A 22,058-nucleotide genomic window follows, 5' to 3' on the forward strand; every position below is an offset into this window, starting at 1 on the left:
AAGGCAAATGGAGTGAAGAAAGGCAGCAAGAGAAACGAGACATTTTGAAAGGAGAATTGAGTTTGGAAGACTTTGGAAGTGATTTGGGGTGGCTTAGGAAGCTTTTGGGGGAGCGATTTTTGGAGAGATTTGGGGCAAGATACAAAGCTTTCGGAAGAGTAATTTTTGGAGAGATTTGAGGCAAGAAATGAAGCTTTTGGGGGAGCGATCTTTGGAGAGATTTGGGGCAAGATACAAAGCTTTTGGGGGAGTGATTTTTGGAGAGATTTGGGGCAAGAAATGAAACTTGCGAGAGCGATTTTTGGAGAGATTTGGGGCAAGAAATGAAGCTTATGGGGGAGCGATCTTTGGAGAGATTTGGGGCAAGATACAAAGCTTTTGGGGGAGCGATCTTTGGAGAGATTTGGGGCAAGATACAAAGCTTTTGGGGAGCGATATTTGGAGAGGTTTGGGGCAAGATACAAAGCTTTTGGGGGAGCGATATTTGGAGAGGTTTGGGGCACGATACGAAGCTTTTGGGGGAGCGATATTTGGAGAGGTTTGGGGCAAGATATGAAGCTTTTGGGGGAGCGATATTTGGAGAGGTTTGGGGCACGATACAAAGCTTTTGGGGGAGAGATTTTTGGAGAGATTTGGGCAGGATACGAAGCTTTTGGGGGAGTGATATTTGGAGAGATTTGGGCAGGATACGAAGCTTTTGGGGAGCGATATTTGGAGAGATTTGGGCAGGATACAAAGCTTTTGGGGGAGCAATTTTTGGAGAGGTTTGGGGCAAGATACGAAGCTTTTGGACTGGCGATTTTAGCAGCAAGATGGGGTGAAAAAAGCGGCAGGTTAGGGGGGATTTTGGCAGCAAGATGGGGCGGCTGCGGGGAGCAGAGGAAGCGGAGGGCTAGAGGGGAAAGTTGCAGGGTAATGGGGCAGCTCCGGTGTTCCCCGCCTCGGGTGCAAGCAAAAGGAGGGGGGGGAATTCTGGTGGGGAATTCCCATGCAAGCAAATGGGAAATCCTGGTGGTGACAGTCACAAGGCAGGGGAATCCCTTTGGCAGTCAGATAGCTCATGCGTAGTAGGAGAGCCTCCGGACCCGGGCTCAGGTTCGTAAGACGGAAAGGGTTTTTAAGACGAGGCAAAATCTTAAACCCCGGGTTTGTATCTTGAAAAGTTTGTATGACGAGGGGTTTGTAAGACGAGGTACCACTGTAATTTATATTGCAGAGGGAACCAATTGAAAAGCATTGATCCGTTGGAAGCAGATCCCTTGCACCTTGGTATATTGCCTCCCTCAGGAGCGAGTCAGATCCCTCCTCCATCCTTGGGATCAGGGATCCACTCCCTGCTCCCAGCAAGGGACTTGGGGCGGGGTCTCAAACCCAACCATGGAGGAAGAGAGCTGGGTGGGTTGTGTTTTGAAAAAAAAAATCGGCAACAAAAATATTTTAATCTGCATGTCAGGATTGTCTAAATTTGATTCAAAGGATTTCAGCCATCCTAGCAAACGAGGATTATTCAGTCAGTCTGGTTTATTTTCTCCACATTACTTTTTTTTCTCCACATTGTTGGCGGACTCGTCTTTAGATCCTTGGGTTGCCCTTTTGTGTCTTTGATCTGGAAATGAAAATCTCAAACTTTTTCTTTTTTAAAAGAAAGAAAGCATTATTTTCCAGCTTTATAGGTAAAACTCAAAAAATTATAATTTCATGCAAAAGTTCATTTATTTCTGTAATGCAAGTTAAAAGGTGAAACGTAATGTATGAGAGACTCATTACATGCAAGGCAAGATAGTTCAAGCCATGATTTGTCATAATTGTGATGATTATGGGGTACAGCTCAAATCCACAATCTCAGACAATTAGAATATTACATGTAATCAACAAAACAAGGATTGTACATAGAACAATATCGGACATCTGAAAAGTATCAGCTATTGAAGCATCCTGGTCATCCATAACATCTCAACAGTGTCACAGGCTGATAGCTTCCATGTCACGCAGCATTGAGGCAGTAATTTCTGCAAAAGAGCACCAAACCAAGTACTGAGTACATACTTTTCAGAGGTCCAATAATGTTCTATGTACAATCCTTGTTTTATTGATTGCATGTAATATTCTAATTTTCCAAAATTGTGGATTTGGGGTTTTCATGAGCTATACACCATAATCATCACAATTATGACAAATCACAGCTTGAACTATCTTGCCTTACATGTAATAAGTCTCTCATATATTAAGTTTCAGCTTTTAAGTTGCATTATTGAAATAAATGAACGTTTGCACAATATTCAAATTTTTTGAGTTTTATCTGTATATTCTGTAAAATAAAGTTGTTGCAAGAGAAAACATAACAATGGTCTTGATACACATACAAAATTGTTTTAATAATTCCTTTATTTCTTTAGTGGGTTTAAAATTGAATTTTGTGGACCCAACAATGAGCATTGATCTGAAGTATTTGGGTGTGCAGTTACCATTAAGTTATTCAGAGGAATATGCTTCATGGAAAAATGAAGAAACTGATTCCAATTCTGTTGGTAAGTCAGTATCTTAATGCAAGGATTGTGAAAAATGAGTTGTAGAGTATTTATCTTTGAAGGAGATAGGCAACAATACACCATGTTTTGTTTTACCATCTATAGCTGTATTATTCAGTAAGGTTACTACATACGCATTGTATAACACATGGTTTGTTTCAGCTGTAGATATTGGACAAATCATAGTAGCCTAGTTCACCCTTATTAGGTCATAAATCATGGTTTATTTTAGCTGCTGGGCTCAATTTTGTACTAAGCTCAAAACAAACCGCATTATGAGACAAGTAAGATAATGTAACATAACACAGTCTGCATTTATAATTGGATGCTCTTTTTAAATAACTATATACAATATTACACACACATACATACACACAAATATAATAGTATATACTACTATACTACTTCTAAAATTAAAATCTTATGGCATTTCCGGATCCCTGCATAAGTGGATAGCTGTGTTTTTATTAAACAGGCAACAAGTAGTCAAAATAAAAAAACACCCTATCAAACCTCACACCTGTTAACAGTGGTGTCCCCCAAGGAAGTGTTTTAAGACCCACACTCTATACTTTACATAAACGACTTTTGTAATCATATTATAAACATTCTCTTTGTTGATTATGTCAAACTATTCAATATCACTGACAATGCTTCTACCCTACAAAAAGACCTTGACTATCTATCAGAATGACCAAACAACTGGCAATTCCAAATCTCAACCAACAAATGCTATATCTTACACATTGGCCCAAAAAATCAGAACACAATATTTAATCTGGGCGGATATGGCCTTGTAGATGACCCTCCATCTGGGTCATTACTGTTCTGGTCTCCGGCTAAGGCCGCTGTTAATTGGAATAAAGGCTTGCTAAATGCAGAGATTTATAAAAACAAACATAATCTTTATTTCTTTCTTCCTATATTTGTTACAAACTGCATCATCGGTATGCAGTCACTTTTATCTCAGTCTTTAGTAATTAAGGCAGCAAAAAACATCCTCAAAAGCATTCCTCGATTCATCTTAAAATTTATGGCTAGGCAGCATTAGCTTAGGGTAATAAAAACTGCAATTAAAAACACATAAAACAAAGCTTACTTTCAGAGCTGCGGAAAGGCACCTCCATATTGATTCATAGCAGATTGAAATCTCCACCCTTCTTCTCCACTGACAGCCGGATGTGACAAATTAATTACTTAATTAATTAAACCATTCCTCTTCTAATATTTCTTCCCTGACACTTGTTCCCATCGTCTGTGTAATCGTCTGAAAGAAGGATTTACCCATCTGAAATCTATCCTTCCCTTAAATCGGAACTCATAGAAACGTCCTGTGGTTGGTCTTCCCCTTCTTCCTCTGCCTGTAAATCAGGACCTGCCACTAATTCATAAACAATATCCGAATCAGAATCTGCAAAATTCCCAAACTGAACAGGAGTATATACAACAATTACAGTGAACAGATTCATCCTTCATAGAGGATCTTTAAGTACTCTTCTCAAGTGATCTAAGTGCCGGAGCTCACTGCAATAGCATTACCAAAAAGGCATTAAAAGTTGTTAACCTAATCTTGTGTAGCTTCTTCTCATAATATTGAACTACAAACTGGGACATACAAAACCTTTGCTGGGAGAGGGGGCATATTGCAGTGCTACGGATTTCTCCCATGCTTCGTGGGAAACCCCAAATCCAAGCTGTTTGGAGATCTGGAACTAGATTGGAACTAGGTCAGATATGCCCTGGAGGGGCATTGAAGAAGAGAGGCACCAGTTGGTGGTCTGGGAGGGTTTGCAAACCCCCCAGGGAGTCAGCACCAGCCTCTCAGCCAGCAGTGGTGGAAGACTACTTTGTTGTCATTAGCTGGAACAGTCATGTTCGGAACAATTGAAATGGAAAGATATAAGTTGATGTAAGGGAGGAGTATGGCCTATAATTAAGAGGAAGTAGTGAATATTATTTATTAGATTTGTATGCCGCCCTTTTCTGTAGACTATGTATGGAAGATAAGCTATAGTGATTGATTTGGAAGAAAATTGAAAATTAAAAGTGGTAGATCCAGGTGACAAAAAGGAGGGAGCATTAGAATAACAATAGATATACCTAGAATATGTGTGTATATGTGTATATATGTGTGTATATGTATGTCCCATATCCATGTGTGTATATGCACAGAAACACACACACACAAAGGTAAGAGTAGCACTAATGTTGATATGAAGTTGGGATTTTGAATTGCTCCTCTGTTAACTATAAAATGGGTCGGAGTTACCCAGGGAAGGATAAGAGGGAAGAGGAGGAAGCAGAAAGGAAGAGAGGGAGGAAGGAAGTAGGAAAGGTGGAGAGAGGGAGAAAGAAGGTACAGGGAAGAGATGGAGATAGATGGAGGGGAGTAGTATGAAATAGAGAAGGAAAACAAGGGAGATAAAAGTCCAAAAGGTGAAAATCTAGGATATTTGTTTATGGCATTATGGACAGAAAAATATAATTATGTATGTTTTGATATTATAATATACTATATGCAGTGTTCACTGTAAGCTGCGCTCGTGCGCACGTGCACGCCCCAAAATACCCACCTGCGCACCCTTTTCCACGGGCGTGCACTCCCCATACCCCTGCCAGCCCGTGGGGGGGGGGCGCTGGCAGTAGAAGGAAAGGGAGCCGTGGCCGCCACTGCCTCCCCACCGTGCCTCCGGCCCCCTTGCGCTCCTCCTCCTCCGCCGAAAGAAAAGCGTGGAGGCTGCCTGCTTGAGCCTCCCGTTGCTCCATGCAGCTTCGCCCTGCCTGTCATCCTGGGCGAAGCACTGAGTGATGGAGTCAGGAAGGTCCTCCTGCCCCCCCCCAGCCGAAAACACAACGGAGGTCTGCCGCCACCAGCTTGAGCCTCCTGTTGCTCCACCCCGCTTCGCCCTGCCTGTCATCCTGGACCTCCGTTGTGTTTTCGGGGGGCGGGGGGTGGCAGGAAAGCCCCCCAGCCCTCACCTATTTTTATTAATAGTTATGTTAATTAAAAAAACCCAGCCCTCACCTGTTTTTATTAATAGTTATGTTTTTGGATTTGCTGGTTGTTTTAGTTTTAATAGTAATAGAGTTTTGTTTTGTTTTATTATTAATTTCTTTTAATAAAAAAGAAGGGATTATTTATTTATTTATTTATTTATTTATTTATTTATTTATTTATTTATTTATTTATTTATTTATACTTCTATGCCGCCCAGTCCCAAGGGAACTGCCGCTCAGACACTATACTTTTCCGCCCACCCCGAAAAAAAATTAGAGGGAACATTGACTATATGTATGAATGTTTATGTAAAGATGGTGAAAAAATGGAAAAAAATGTTGTTAAAAAACCTGTTGCTAGACCAATTCTTAAATACAGCTCATCTGTCTGGAACCCGCATTGCATATCGAACATTAATACATTTGAACGGATCCAGAGATATTTCACAAGAAGAGCCTTCTACTCCTCTGGTCGCAACAGAATACCATATGGCACCAGACTTAAAATTTTGGGCCTATACAGCTTAGAACTTCACCGTTTTCAATCCGACCTAAGCATAGTGCAGTGGTACCTCTACTTACGAACTTAATTCATTCCGTGACAAGGTTCTTAAGTAGAAAAGTTTGTAATAAGAAGCAATTTTTCCCATAGGAATCAATGTAAAACAACTAATGTGTGCGATTGGCGAAACCACAGGGAGGGTGGAGGCACTGTTTCCTCCCAGGAGATTCCTAGAGAGGCCCCATGGAGGCTTCTCCCCTGCCTTTTCTGGCCCTGTTTCAGCCTAGGAAATTCCTAGAGAGGCCCCGTGGAGGCTTCTCCCTGCCATTTCCGGTTACAGTTTTGGAGGCTCCGGTTTGTACGTGGAAAATGGTTCTTGAGAAGAGGCAAAATAATCTTGAACATCCGGTTCGTATCTAGAAAAGTTCGTAAGTAGAGGCGTTCTTAGGTAGAGGTACCACTGTACATAAAATTATCTGCTACAGTGTCCCACCTGTCAGTGACTACTTCAGCTTCAACCACAACACATAAGCACACAATAAATCTATGGTAAACCGCTCCAAATTCGATTGCAGAAAATACGACTTCAATAGCAGAATGGTCAGTGCTTGGAATATGCACTACCTGACTGGTTTCTTCCCATAACCTCTCAAACTTTAACCTTGGACTATCTACTGTTAACCTCATCCCATTCCTAAGAGGTTTTTATGGGGCGTGAAAAGCGAACCAGCATGCCTACCATTGCTGTCCTAATGTTCTTTTTATTTGTATCCATTTCATGTAATCATAATTAGGTTTTTATATCCGTTATCTAATACATGCCTGGCTAAATAAATAAATAAATATTGTGTTAAACACATATAGCATTTGACTTAAATTAAGTTCAGTGATTTAAATGAAAAGATATACACAATTTGTCATATACAGTATCTCCAAAGAAAATAACAAATCCAGAGTATTTTTTTCAAAATTTACATATGTAACTTTATTATTTATCTGTTTAAAAAAATTATGTAGCTGCCCATCTCATAAAACTGGATTGTGAGCAGTATATAATATATCACGGTGATGGTGAACTATGGCATGGATGCCACAGGTGGCACCTGAAGCCGTAGCTACTGGCACGTGAGCTGTTGCTGTTGCCCTAGCTCAGCTCCAACCTAAATGTGTGTGCCGGTCAGCTGATTTTTGGCTAGCACAGAGACTCTTGGAAGGCGTTTTTAGTTTCCAGAGAGCCTCCAGGGAGGATTTTACCGCCTCCCACCTCCAGGGAAGCCTCCACGAGCCTACTGGGCCCACCAGAAGTTGAGAAACAGGCAGTTTCCAGCCTTCAGAGAGCCTCCAGGTTATGGGGGAATCTGTTTTTGCCCTCCCCATGAATTATGGGTGTGGGCACTTGGACTTGAGCAATAGCGTGCATGCACACTCTTTTAGCACCCAAGGAAAAAAAGGTTCGTCATCACTGATATATAACAACAAACATAATAAAACACTATGTAAAAAAAGAAAACAAAGATTAAAAAAACTCAAGATAGGGGAAACCATTGTATCACGCAACATCTTGCCAACTCATCATGAACAGCGTGTTGACAGTCATCCCTTATGGAGGTAACTAGGGTAAGAATAACTGAATAAACCCTTATGGTCCAGGAAAGGGCACAGTTGGTATAGAACATGAAATTGCACAAAGGAGTTACAGGTCTAAAAGGACCACACATGTTAAGTACAAAATTACCTCACTGGTCTTTTATTTATGGCATTTTTCTTAACTCATTTATACTGCCAGATGCTGGGCTTAATTTTATTTCAAGGACTGGGAAGACAAATGACTTCCGAAAAATAAAGGGTTGGCGAGGAAAATTTCACAACTCTTCAAAAAATGAAGGTAAGAAAAAAACTTCTGAGTCAGAATGTTATTATAAGAAAATGAAATGAGAGAAGGAATGCATAGAATTTATGGTTTCAAAATTCCCTGGGGCTATAGATCACAGAGGCCAGATAATAAAGTATGCATATAATACTTTTATATTTTTGAAATAAGTTTATTTTTAGAATTTTGTTAGATAAAAAATATTCAAGATTTTTTTCCAAATTTATCTAAAATTTCAGACCAAAAATGCATTGCATTATTAATATATGGCTCCCAATCGTAGCGGGTTTACTCTTATTTGAAGCTTCCCAGATACATGATGGGGTAAGGGTAGAAAGGAAATCTTAATGTATTATGGACCATTTATTATAGACCATTGCCCGTCAACAGATCTTTTAGCTGAACATTCAAACCAAACTCAGTATTAGAAATTGAGTGACTCAACAGTAACTGGGATTAAATTTTAGATAAATATTGTACATTTTAAATCTGGGTTAACAAAATGTACTGTGCTCAAATAATTGTGTAATAATGTGATTCACCCTGCTAAGATAATATTTGTGCCATAACAAATTGCTGCAGAAATATGTTGGTAGTGATTTGGAAACTGCGTAGTGTATGTTAGTAAATTCCTGTAGTTTTTAACATTTGTAAGCTTAGCTAAGTACAGTATTCTGAAATAGTTAATAGAATTTTTGCAAGCATGTTGCAACTTGAGTTTTGAAGTAGTCTTAATCTAAATATTATTATTATTATTATTATTATTATTATTATTATTATTATTATTTATTCAGGCATCATTTTAGAAGGCTTATTGAAGAATCGATCTGCCTTCTGCAGTGACAAACTTGATGAATACTTAGAAAATGAAGGAAAGTTGATGGAAACAAGCATTGGATTTTCTCCCAGCACATCTAGTTCTCCTATAGTTTATCAGCTTCCAACTAAAAGCACCAGCTACGTGCGGACGTTAGACAGCGTTCTAAAAAAACAATCCTCTGCTTCTAATTTGAGTTCTTATGCTTCCAAATCTCTGGACTTATCTTCTGTTTCTAAAAGGAAAAAAGAGAAAATCAAGAATAAAAAGCAAGCAGTCTCAAAAGGCAGAGAAAAATCTCCCCCAAAAGACACAATAGCAAAAAAACACAAACATAAACTTACCTTAGAGGAGAAAGTTTATAAATCTCAGGCAGTTGATCAGACAGTTACTGAGAAAGATGCTTCGATGATATCTGGCACAGAGGGAAATATGCAGAACAAACAGATTACTGTGCGTCAGGTGCAGCAGCAGGGCAGTCGCTTGTCAACTTTATCCAAGACTCAGTTGAAATTGCTGGATCTAGAAGATTGTGCATTGTGGGATGGCAAACCACGGACATATATTACAGAGGAGCGAGCTGAACTATCTTTGACAATTTTGCTGACTGCTCAGGTAAGTTTTAAAGGGTGAAAATATAAATTTTGTCCAATCCAAACAATTTTGTAAGTGATTTCTACAATAATTACCTTGCCCTAGAAAATAGAATAAGATCCATAATGTCATTTTTCATCATGTAGCTTTCTGAGGAAATGATTGATATTTAGCATTAAAGAAAATATTCCTACTGAGATTTCTCCTTTCTCCAACCTGGGGTGGAACCAGCCTTCAGGATGGGTTGTCCTCTACTAATCATCTTGAGGATCAAGATGAATAATTTGAATAATTGCTAGGATCCGCCTTGTAGCTCCAGATCTGACCCGATCAACCACATACCCAAGCAAAGGCAAGAGGTAGTGTTGCCATTTGGCAACCAGGCCCCCTTTCTCCGTACTGAGAGAGTGGGTCCAGCACGTGGGTTGCTCGCTGTCCAATCCGTCGGGGACCGAGCCTTCTCTTTAAAAAGCCTGCTGGATCTGCCCCTTCCCCAGAATTCGCTCGGTCCTACATCCAGCGGGACTTCGTGGTGGCTCGTTCCTCTCAAAAAACACCTTCCCTTCATCCTTTTCTTACACAGAAGTAAAATCCTTCTATTTTTTACTGGAGCTTGCCATTTGTTGGCGCGCTAGCCTTACTGGGCTCGGCACTGAGGGAGAAGCCGTGGCACGACGATAGAGGGGTTTCTTAAGCTAAACCGCCCTGTTTGCGCTGCAGCCGGATTGTATTTTTTTGCAAATCTAATCGGCCAAGAGGTTACCGGCAAGCTAAAAACAAAGAAAATAAAAGAAAGCAAAGGGGCTCTTTGCCTCCTGCGGTGTGGGACTTTTAGCAAGCTTCCCTTGATTGTCCCCCCGACTTTAGTCTTCCCTCTGTTTTCTTTGCAATTTGTCGGAACGGTTTATTTTGGCGCGAAGGCCCTCAGCGCCCAGTAATTATTTCGGCACTTGCGGATCGCCCACGCGCATCCCGCCTGGCGCCATTAAGTCCACCGCTTGGCCCTGGAGTAAGCTCTGAGACCCTCAGGCCTTTTCTCCCTGGCTAGGCCTCCAAACCAATGTGCCTTGGTTTACTTTTGTTTAAGGTTAACGAGGCCTGCCCCTCGGTACTCCCTGGCACGAACTCTGGTACCGTCCAGATTGACTTGGAGTGGCAGACACTCCTGGGCCTAGGAGCAGGGCCCCTTCCTCCTGGGAACGTTGCCCTTAAAAACAGCTTCTCCCACCAAATTTTGGCTCAAGTCTTGTCCCTGTAATTATTTCTCAGGCCATGACTTCGTTTCCCAAGAGAGGCACAACTAAAGGTCCCAGAGAGGTTAGGCCTACTGGTGATGAAATTGTTAATATCCCCCAGGCCTCTTCCTCCTCTTCCTTGGGAGCCCCTTCAAAGGCTAGACCCATCAGGGCTGAGAAGAGAAGGGACCAAACTCTGCAGAGAATTCATGAAAAATTGGCTAAACGCTTAAAAGTACAGGCCCAAGTGCACATTAGCCCTGACCACCCCAGAGGCTTCTAACCTCCCTCCCTCTGGGGTCCCTGTGCTCTCTTTGGATGAGCCAAACCTAAACAGACCCCAACCTAACCTATGGGACTTAGGTCCAGAGGAGCCAGATATTATGGAAGATCCCTCCGAGCCAGACCCATCCCAGGCCTCCAGGGAATCTCCATCTCTACCTGCTGCCATTACTAACTTACCTCCGGAGTTTCAGTCTATGTTTTCTGCTTTATCTAAAGCCACTGATGCCAAACTCTCGGCTATCAATGTGCCTTCTCACTCTTGTCCTTCCCCACCTGCCCCATGGCTCGTAGGTTCTGTCTCATCCTGCAGAATTCCAATCAATGAGGATTCAGATCCTTCTCAGGATGAGAACGACGATATGGACGTAGAGGATAAAGATGACCCATTCCTCTGTCTGTCAGAAGATGAGGAATCCCAAATCAAGATTCCAACGCCAGCTGCGATCTTCCCATCTCAACTCTTCAAAACTCTGTAGAAGAGTTTCTACAGCCTTAGCCGGGCAGGATAAACAATCTGTTCCTTCCACAGATCCTCCTGAAGAAAACCTACCATACTTCATGAAAGAGCAGGACAACGAGATCATCCCAATGCCCAAATTGTTCAAAGATGCTCTACTTAAGCAGTGGGACCACCCGGCCTCTGGCTTCAATCCCACAATGAAGGACAGGAAACTATACAAGCTTTCTCCATCTTATGAGGACCTTCTTGCCTGTCCTAAAGCTGATGAACCGGTAAAGACCTTACATTCCATGGCGGCAATGCCCGGTGAAGCAGAGGAGGTATTAAAACCCGAAGACAAGCGCTTAGAGCAAATGCTTAAAAAATGTTTCTTCGCGGATACCTGGGCTATTAAGGGTGCAGCAGCGGCATCTTTCTTCTCAAGAGCAATGCTTTTATGGCTCCAACAGCTCCAACAGCATATCCCCCCTGATGATCTAAGGGGCCAACAAGACTTAAATAAAGTTTTTGCAGTGACTCAATACGTAGCAGATGCTATTTTGCAACCCTCAAGATTTGCAGCCAGGTCAGTAGCGACCTCAACAACGGCCAGAAGACTTCTATGGCTCCGTCCTTGGCAGGTGGGAGTGAGGCAAAAGTGGCAGCTCGCCATGGGCCCTCTGAAGCGTGACCTCCTATTTGGCGACCTTCTGGACCCACTTCTCACGGAAACCGCTGACAAAAAGAAAGTCTTGGGGCCCACCAACAAGAAGGCCGTAAAATCTCAGCCCTTTCGACGTCCCAACCATCAACAGGACCAAGGGTTCGCCTTTCAAAGAACGCAGGTCAGTATTCCCCTCGTTTTCGCTCCCAAACTGGCAGAAACACCAGGGGTACAGGTTCCCGCTACCAAAGAGGTTCCTCCTCGACCAGAGCTTCCAGAAAGCCCAGATGGTGAGCTACATTCCATTCCCATTGGGGGGCGCCTGGCTTGGTTTTCCTCCAGCTGGCGCAGTTCCTGTAAGGACCCCTGGGTTATTGACACTGTGGAATGGGGTCTCCGTTTAGAGTTTACTTCCATTCCTCCTAAGAGATTTATTTCTTGCCCATCCCCTAGGTCTTCTCCATCTCGTATCCGAATGGAGGAGGCTATTCAATACCTACTGTCTATCAGAGCTATCCAACCAGTTCCTTCTTCCCAAAGATGTCTGAGCTTCTACTCTATCCTCTTCATGGTCCCTAAGATATCTGGAGGATGGAGAGCCATCTTAGATCTCAAAAGATTAAATCAATTCATTAAATATAGGAAATTTAAGATGCATTCCTTGTCATCCATCTTAGCAGCTATTCAACCAGGGGACTTTATGGTTTCCTTGGACCTCACGGAGGCCTACCTCCATATCCCAATTGCCAAGATTCACAGGAAATTCCTACGGTTTGTCTTCCAGGACAAGCACTATCAGTACAGAGCCATGCCTTTTGGGCCCAAGTCTTTACTAAGCTCCTAGGAGCCCTGGCGGCTCATATCCAAGCCACACCAATTCATATTTTATGCTATTTGGATGACATATTAATTCACGACTCCTCTAAAGATGGCACCTGCTCAGATCTCAACATCACCATGTCTATCCTACAGGATCATGGTTTTTCCATCAATCTTAAGAAAAGTCAGCTCCATCTGTCTACTTCCATTCAACCCCTGGGGGCTATCATAGATTCAGACCTCTCTCAGGTTTTTCTTTCTACTGAGAGAAAAGTAAGTATTAGGGAGCTCATTTCCCAGATACAATCTTAGAGAAGGTCTTCCATCGTCACCTTGTCTTCCCTACTGGGAAAGATGGTGTCCTGTATTGGCATTATTCCCTGGGCCCGTCTTCATGCCAGGGATCTCCAATGGCTTCTGTTACCATTCCAGAGATCGGGGAACAGCAACTCAACACGGCTCATCATCGTCCCAACCACAGTCTTAAGGTCCCTTACGTGGTGGACCTCCCCCGCTCTGGACAAGGGATCCCCCTTCAGGTGTCCAGATCAATTTACCATCACCACGGATGCCAGCTTAACGGGCTGGGGAGCCCATGCCCAGGGCCTAACAGCCCAAGGCACATGGTCAGCGGAGGAGGCTTCCAGACCTATCAACTGGCTGGAATTGAGAGCAGTGTCTCTGGCCCTCAAACATTTCAAACCACACATCATCAACCTAGATGTCCTGATTCTCATAGACAATATAGCTACAAAGAGTCACATCTGCAGACAAGGGGGTACCAGGTCCAAGGCCCTGATGAGAGAGGCCCTGAAGTTGGGTCTCTGGGCGGAGAGACATCTTCAGTCACTGGGGGCCGATCACATATCAGGAGTCCTCAATGTACAGGCGGATTGGCTTTCCCGGTCGACTCTGGATCCAGGAAAGTGGAGCCTACACCCGGCCCTGTTCCAGCAGATCTGCTTCAGGTTCGGTCACCCATTGCTAGACCTGTTTGCGACTGAAGCCAATGCTCAACTCCCTCGATTCTTCTCCAGGTTCCCATCCCCAGGAGCGGAGGCAGCCAACGCACTCAGAACCCTTTGGCCTCGAGGGCTGCTTTACGCTTTCCAATACCAATTCTCCCAGATGTGATCCACAAGATCATCCTTGAGAAGGCCCAGGTGATTCTGTTAGCCGCTCACTGGCCACGCCGGCCCTGGTTCGTGGACCTTCAACATCTGTCCATCCAGGACCCCTGGCGACTCCCTGTTTCGGAGGATATGTTACAACAGGGGGCCTCTCCCCATCCAGATCCGGAGTGGTTCCACCTCAGCGCTTGTCTATTATCAGGCGAGACTTAGATCTGCGAGGATATGACCCAGACACTATAGAAATAATCCTGAAAGCCAGGATAATCGTTACAACAGATTCCAGCCTGACAGGATGGGGAGCCCATTCCCAAGGAGATATAACTCAAGGTCTGTGGTCACCATAGGAGGCATGACCTAGCACATCAGGACTATGACCAGGACGTTATCCCCATTAAGCAGGCATTACGTCACCCATCTATCAACGACATTCAGCTACGTGGAAAATCTTTTGCGAATTGTGTGCTAGGGAGGGCTTCTCCCCAGTACATATTCCCCTTCCTAAAATACTGAGATTCCTGAAACACAGACTCAACAAGGGCCTGACACACAACACCCTTTGCAGACAAGTGGCGGCACTCTCTCAGTTCTGTTGTGTCACCAGTAAAGGTTCGTTACTGCAGTTCCCCGCCATTTGTCGCTTCCTCAAAAGCGTGACCAATTTACGACCGCCTACAATCCATCGTTATCCCATCTGGAAGCTTCCTCTCGTACTAACATCCCTTATGGAGCCATCATACAAACCGCTTTGGGAGGCCTCACTGAGCCATCTATCCATAAAAGTGGCCTTCCTAGTAGCCATCACATCAACCCATCGCATCTCAAAACTGTCAGCTCTGTCAGTCAGGGTGGATCTGTGCATCTTCCAATTGGATAAGGTAATCCTCAGGCTCAATTCCACCTCAGTCTTTCACAGATCACAGGAATTTACCCTTCCTTCCTTCTGTGCTCATGCAGTACACCTCTTAAAGCGGCGCTGACACACTCTGGACATGCAAAGAGCTCCCAAGATTTACCTAGCCCGCACCAAGGACCTCAGGAAAACTGAGGCCCTCTTTAGTTTTTCATCCTCGATCCCTAGGAAATCGAGCATCTTCATCCACCATAGGATGAAGCTGAGGTGGCGCAGCAGGTAGAGTGCAGTACTGCAGGCCACTAAAGCTGACTGTAGATCTGTAGGTCAGCAGTTAAAATCTCATTACCGGCTCAAGGTTGACTCAGCCTTCCATCCTTCTGAGGTGGGTAAAAGGAGGAGCCGGATTGTGGGGGCAATATGCTGGCTGTGTTAAAAAGTGCTATTGCTAACATGTACGCTGCCCTGAGTCTAAGGAGAAGGGCAGCATTAAAAATGGATGGATGGATGGATGGATGGGTGGATAGATTAGATAGATAGATAGATAGATAGATAGATAGATAGATAGATAGATAGATAGATAGATAGATAGATAGATAGATAGATAGATAGATAGATAGATAGATAGATAGGGTGCTGGATCAGAAGCATCATGGCCTATGAAGTAGCCGCTTTTCCTGTCCCGATGGGCATCACAGCACTTCCCACCAGGAGTGCAGCCATTTGGGCACACCTTTCCCAATTCATTTGTCACTACAAAATTGACTCCTGTGCCTCAGCAGATGCAGCCTTCGGTAGGAGAGTATTGCAACAAGGGGTGGGCATGCATTAGAGTGCGTAGGACACTCTTCCCTCCCTGGGACTTCTGCTTTGGTATGTCCCATCCTGAAGGTTGGTTCCACCACAGGATGGAGAATAGGCATTGTATTCTTACCTGAATGCCTGCTCTCATCCGGTGGAAACAGCCTTCAGTTGCTCTTTGTTTTTCTGTTCTTTCTCTATCTTACAATAATTCTTCCTAGTATTCTGGCACTTAGCCACAGGTAAGGGAGTCCACTCAGCCTAATAATTACTGAGTCACCATGCTTGAGTCTGGTCTTCAAGATTCGTCAGATCTGAGGGCTACAAGGCAGATCCTAGCAATTATTCAGACAGACTGATTCAATCCTCAAGATGATTGGTCAAGGACAGCCCATCCTGAAGACTGGTTCCATTGGAGGAGGAGAAGTGTTTAGCTAAGAATACAATGCCTATTCCCTGGAACAGGACAAATAGCGTCATAGAATACTTAAGAGTTCCCAGAAAGCTGATAAGTATCTAAATCTATTACACTGGTAAAAGCAATCATATTTTAATTATTAAAATCTGCAATTGTTAATTACCTTCATTTTCTGTTCCATTTGTCTTATTAGATGCCAGTCTTCCCATTATGTTTGTAATTATTGAAGGTTAACGTTATAGTGAGCAGCTCTGGGATTATTTAAATGTTATTAAAATGTACACATTGCCCTCGCTTTACAATCAGAGTTGAGGCCAGAATTTCTGTTGCTAAGCAAGGCACTTGTTAAGAAAATCATTAAGTCCATCGGGCTTCACTCGTTGACTTTGCTTGTGAGAAGCCAGCTAGAAAGGTTGCAGATGGAGATCATGTAACCCCAGGATGCTGCAATCATCAAAAATACATGCCGGTTGCCAAGCACCCACATTTTGATCATGTGACTGTTGGGATGCTGCATCAGTTGTAAATGTGAGGACCGGTTGTAAGTCACTTTTGTTGATGCCATTCTAAATTTGAAAATCACTAAATGAATGTTTATAAGTCATGGACTACCTGTATAGGCTGCTTTTGATCAAGAAAAAAAATCAAGGAAAATGTGCAGTTTTTGAGGTAGAATACACTTTCACCTTGGTTACATTATTCCTATAATTTTGTAATGTAAATAAGCTGAATTTAGTATTAATAGTAGATACTTTGTTGAAGTAAAATATATCAATGTTATATTGCTATTTTTTGGCAATACAGTGATCCCTCGATTAGCGCGGGGGTTACGTTCCAAGACCTCCCGCGCTAATCGATTTCCGCGTTATAGTGGTGCGGAAGTAAAAACACCATCTGCGCATGCGCGCCATTTTTTTCATGGCCGCACATGCACAGATGGTGGAGTTTGCGTGTGGGCGGCGGGGAAGACCAAGGGAAGGTTCCTTCGGCCGCCCAACAGCTGATCTGCTCCGCAGCGCGGAAGAAGCGAGGAGCCGAAGATGGGGTTTCCCCTTTGCCTGGGCAAAGGGGAAACCCCATCTTCGGCTCCTCGCTGCTGCCGCGCTGCGGAGCGGATCAGGTGTTGGGCGGCTGAAGGAACCTTCCCTGGGTCTTCCCGCCGCCCAGGCAAAGGGGAAACCCCAAGATCGCTTGCCGCTTGCCGTATTGCAGCTTGGAGCCTTGCTTCGCCTCCTTCGCTGCAATACGGCAAGAGGCAAGCGATCTTGGGGTTTCCCCTTTGCCTGGGCGGCGCTGGGGCCATGCGGAGCCGCTCATCTAGGGGGGCATGGACCGGCAAGGTGCCCTCCGCTCTCTCTCTTTCTCTCCCTGTTACCGGTGTGGTATAAGAGAGAGAAAGAGAGAGAAAGGAGGGCGACTTGCCAGTCCACGCCCCCCTGGATGAACAGCCTCGCATGGCCCCAGCGCCGGGCTCCGCTGTTGCCTCCGCCCCCATTCGGCTCTGCAGCTGAGAGGCAGTAGCTACGTTCACTCCTTTGTCCTCCCCAGCACCTAGTGTCCGGCCCCACGCCACCTCCAGCTCCCGGTAACACACCCGACCTCTACTTGCAGGAGGGGGGGAGAGAGAAGGGAGGAAGAGAGTGTGAGAGAGGAAGAAAGAGAGAGAGAAATGATAGAAAAAGGGAGAAAAAAAGAGAAATGAGAAAATGATTGAAGCAGAGAATGACAGGAAAGAAAGTGAAAGAGACAGAGAAGTGACTCTTGGTGATGACGTATGACGTCATCGGGTGGGAAAAACCGTGGTATAGCAAAAAAACCGTGGAGTATTTTTTAATTAATATTTTTTGAAAAACCGTGTTGTGGCGTTTCGCACTAATCGAGACTGTGCTAATCGAGGGATCACTGTAGATTAAAAGCAACTGCTAGCTTGCTATATAGAATTGTTTGTCAATAATTCTGTAAATTATACTATGACATTTGCTTTTCATTTGTGGCTTTGCACATATTTATCTAAATATATAACAAAGGTATATATTAATACTTTTCAGGCTTCACTCAAAAACAGACCTATTCACAAAATAATTAAAAAGAAAGCACCACCATGCAACAATGATTTTTGTCGGCTTGGGTGTATCTGTCCTAGTTTAGCTGTTGAAAAACGTCAGCCAACGCACTGCCGTAAACCAGATTGCATGTTTGGATGTACTTGCCTAAAAAGAAAAGTTGTCTTAGTTAAGCAGAAAAAGATCCAGGAGAAGCCTCTGCATGGGAAGCATAAATTATATCCTGAAAGAAATCAGGAACAACAGACAGATGTAATAGCAAAAGATGAGCAAGAAAAAATGAAACTAAAAGATAAGAAGAAAAAGAAGATTGCATATAGTAAGTATTGACAAGCACACATTCACATTATGGAATTGATGTAGGGTATAATTTTTAAATGCAAAAGGTTTTCAATTATAATCACATTTACAACTCCCTTTTGTAACTGTAATTTCAGTTCAAGAGATAATTTGGCAGTAAATGTAGTGGAAAAGATGTTATTGGGTTTTTTTTTTGTTATAGTAGCTGTAGTGAAAACCTAATGATAGGTTTCCAAGAAAAAAGTATAATCAATGTCGAATAACATTGGGTTAATTTATATTTTGTCCTTACAGGTTTGGTTTCCATAGTTTTCAAAAATAATGTTATTTCTAGATGAAAAAATTAAATTCTGCAAAAGTTGAATGATTAGGAATATTTACAAAAAGCTCAGTGAATTCTGGGTTATGATCACACCAATTCAAAGCAGTTTTTCTCTATTTTTTGTCCTGTTTGTTACTGTTTGTTATAAATGTATTCTTAATTTATATTAACCCTAAAAGTGTTGAACAGTTTAGTCTATCTGACAAAAGAATTCCACATTTCAGATAGGTGTTACCTTGCAGGCTCTTTCATTATTACTCTCTGCGAAGCCTTAAGTCTTTGCAGGCTTTCTCCCCCCCCCCCCCCCCATTGTTGTACTTACCTCCAATGTTTTTTCTGCTCAGTATTTCTTTGATTGCTTAAGTAAAACAGACTACCACCTTAATTACTTTGCTGAGAGAAAGGTCTTATATATCTAGGTAGTACTTTGTGGTTTTAGAGACTTTTCTTTGAAAAATAACTTCATTTTTTGTTAGCTATTTGTGATACAGAACCAGAAAAACCTGTTAAAAATTTTCCATTGTGGGTAAAAAAAGATGGAGAGATGGATCCAGAACCAATTTACATCCCAACTCCATCAGATGTTGAAACAACAAAAACTGCAATGTCACCTACTCCAGATATCATACCAATTGATGATAGACCTACAGCAACTGAAGTTAATTCAATTGCCAATGGAGTCAAACCATTACGAGTATATACACCTCGACCCAATCCAGTGGTAAGTAAAAGTAAGGTTTAAGGTTAAACCAGAAATATATCTCATAGAATATTGTTCTCTTTTACAAATATATTGGCAGTTTATATAACTGATTTCAGATCAAATTTCTGATTTGCTCCAATAATAATTATGCAGCTTTTGCTGGGTGATTTGTGATTATATAATACTGCTATGTTGCTACATGATTTCCATCCACTGTTTTTTGTTAAACATTGGTTGGAACTACAGTATTTAATTAGTTTTATAGTATTAGTTCACCTGTCTATCTTGCTCCAGCTCCTAAAAGTTACTTGATCAGGCCCTCATCACCTCCTGTCATGATTATTGCAATGTACTCTACATGAGACTGCAAATAGTTCAGAATGCAGCCGCGAGAGCTGTCATGGATATAACTTGGTATACCCATATAAGACCTGTGCTCAGCGAGCTGCACTGGCTTCGTATTAGTCTCTGGGTACAATTCAAGGTGTTGATTATTACCTTTAAAGCCCTATATGGCTCAGGGCCAGACTATCTATGGGACCGCCTCCTACCACATACCTCCCAGAGACCAATAAGAGCACACAGAGATGACCTCCTCCAGGTCCAATCGACTAAACAATGCAGGTTGGCGGGACCGCAGGGGACGGCCTTCTCTGTGGCGGCCCCGGCTCTATGAAACCAACTCCCCCCCCCAATGTCCCTACTGCTCCCACCCGCAAGGCTACGAAGACCTGGCTTTGCCAGCAGGCCTGGGGGCCCTGAATTGTACATCTTTCATGGCCAAACTCTATGAATGGTGTGTATGCATATGATTATGACTGTTTTTTATACAAATGGATTTTATTTACAGGGGTTTAATTTTAGATATTATATTTGACTTCCTTTTATTGCTTGTATCTTTTTGAGTCCTTCGGGATTGGGTGGCATGGAAGTTGAATAAAATTAAATGAATGAATGAATCATATTCTTTTCTGTGGTGCTGAGAGAGATCATGAAGAATACAGGTTACTTTAATTTTTTTGCTCAGTCATCTTCGAAAGTACATAATTACCTTTTTTTCCTATTCTTGTTTTAAGTCTCTCTTGATTTAAAACAAATAGGAAAGAGTGAGACACATGCTTTGAGCATGCAATTTATGATGGATGGCAGGATACCCTTTAAAACACTGATTATAAAAGTTTTCAAAAATTGTTCTATACTAATACAGAATCCCTACGTGACTGCAAAGATTACCACTTGAACAAGTCACAGATAAATCCTTTTCTCATAAAAATGTTGTTTCATATGTTACAAATGTTATGCTAACATCACTCTAATTCTCTAAAATGTATTCACCTACATTTATAGGACTATCATACCCAAATGTATACACTGAAATGGATTTATTAAAAAAATTGATGCCTAATCCACACATTGTCAGACCTCATCCAGCTTAGTTTGTTGGTTTAGAAGATTTACTGTATATGACCATCCAGCTCATTCTTGAGTATCAACACAGTACAAATTAATTATGCAGTTGTTCTCAACCTTTCTAATGTCGCAACCCCTTAATACAGTTCCATATGTTATGGTGATCCTCAACCGTAAGTCTAGCGCCAATTCTCCCAACAGAGCTTTAAGCTGATTGGCAGGAAGGCCAGAGGGACACCCCCACTGTAAACGCCTGATTGGTCGGATTGTAAAAATATGTCCCAAGGCGCCAGAATAGAAGCTTTAGTTCCTAACACTATGGGAAATTTGTCTTTTTCCATGGTCTTACATGACCCCTGTGAAACGGTCATTCGACCCCCAAAGGGGTTCCAACCTGCAGGTTGAGAATGATTAAACCAAAGGGAAAATGGCACATAACACTAAAACAATTAAAAGATGATCTGAACTAACATAACTTATATCTTACATAATCGTCTTGACCCAAGTGCCCAGGGAAAGAACCAGATCTTAATTGCCTTTATGAAGGCCCTTAGGTCAAAGCTGACTAAATACCAGTGATCATTGAAGAACATACCAAAGGGGGGGGGGGGGCAGCCATTGAGAATATATGTTTCCTGGGTTTTGCAAGGTGGCACTTTTTCCAGGAAAGGATCCAGAGTGTACCATCTCTGTTGAGATATATGAGATGGGGAGGTGCCTTTGGGAGAAGACAATCCCACACATCACCTAGTTTGTGCTGGGTTGGGGTTGTTGGTTTTTTTTGCCACACACGACTTTATAAATAAATTGCATCTAGACATGTATAGGAGTCAGTGCAGTTTATAGAATAGAAATGTTACATGGATGTAATGAGGCATAACTACCTATGCTACTACATTCTAGGCCAGTTGATTACCCAACTGAAATTATACTACAGATACTTTTCTTGCAGGGCACACTCTGTCAACATCCGTCTTTTAAACATGTCTGTTTCCTTCCTATCTGTACCATTACAGTAGCAAACATCTCTTCTTCCATCTTTATTTTTTCCAGCTTCTTGAGAAATAACAGGTGGAAATACTGTTTTTCACTTGATCATAGTATTTTTCCCAGGGTAACTAAGTGTGTAACAAACTGCAATGTAACAAACTGGGAAGTGTAATAAACAAAATGCTCATATGCTTAAACTAGTTTGTTTAAAGGGGCATTAAAAGAAAATGGCTGAAATACTATTTATTCATGCTGTCTCATGGCTTATTTATGGGCGGTCAGACAGACAGGTAGTCTATTTTCTTGCTCAATTGGAAA

At 42.5% G+C, this 22,058-nt stretch overlaps 1 protein-coding gene across 3 annotated transcripts in view; it reads left to right on the forward strand.

Moving 5' to 3' along the window:
• The window catches only part of MGA (MAX dimerization protein MGA), an 88,366-nt gene that overhangs the window by 12,751 nt on the left and 53,557 nt on the right, over window positions 1–22,058 (forward strand). For 2 of the 3 annotated variants that reach the window (XM_070757349.1, XM_070757358.1), the window contains exons 6-10: window positions 2,397–2,528; window positions 7,814–7,912; window positions 8,692–9,329; window positions 18,001–18,334; window positions 19,114–19,358. In XM_070757349.1, the coding sequence (XP_070613450.1) occupies window positions 2,397–2,528; window positions 7,814–7,912; window positions 8,692–9,329; window positions 18,001–18,334; window positions 19,114–19,358 (1,448 nt within the window). The remainder of the gene's footprint in view (window positions 1–2,396; window positions 2,529–7,813; window positions 7,913–8,691; window positions 9,330–18,000; window positions 18,335–19,113; window positions 19,359–22,058) is intronic. The other variant, XM_070757368.1, reaches the window with a different exon arrangement.

This window comes from Erythrolamprus reginae, chromosome 1 (assembly GCF_031021105.1).
Source record: "Erythrolamprus reginae isolate rEryReg1 chromosome 1, rEryReg1.hap1, whole genome shotgun sequence".
NCBI classification, from domain to species: domain Eukaryota; kingdom Metazoa; phylum Chordata; class Lepidosauria; order Squamata; family Dipsadidae; genus Erythrolamprus; species Erythrolamprus reginae.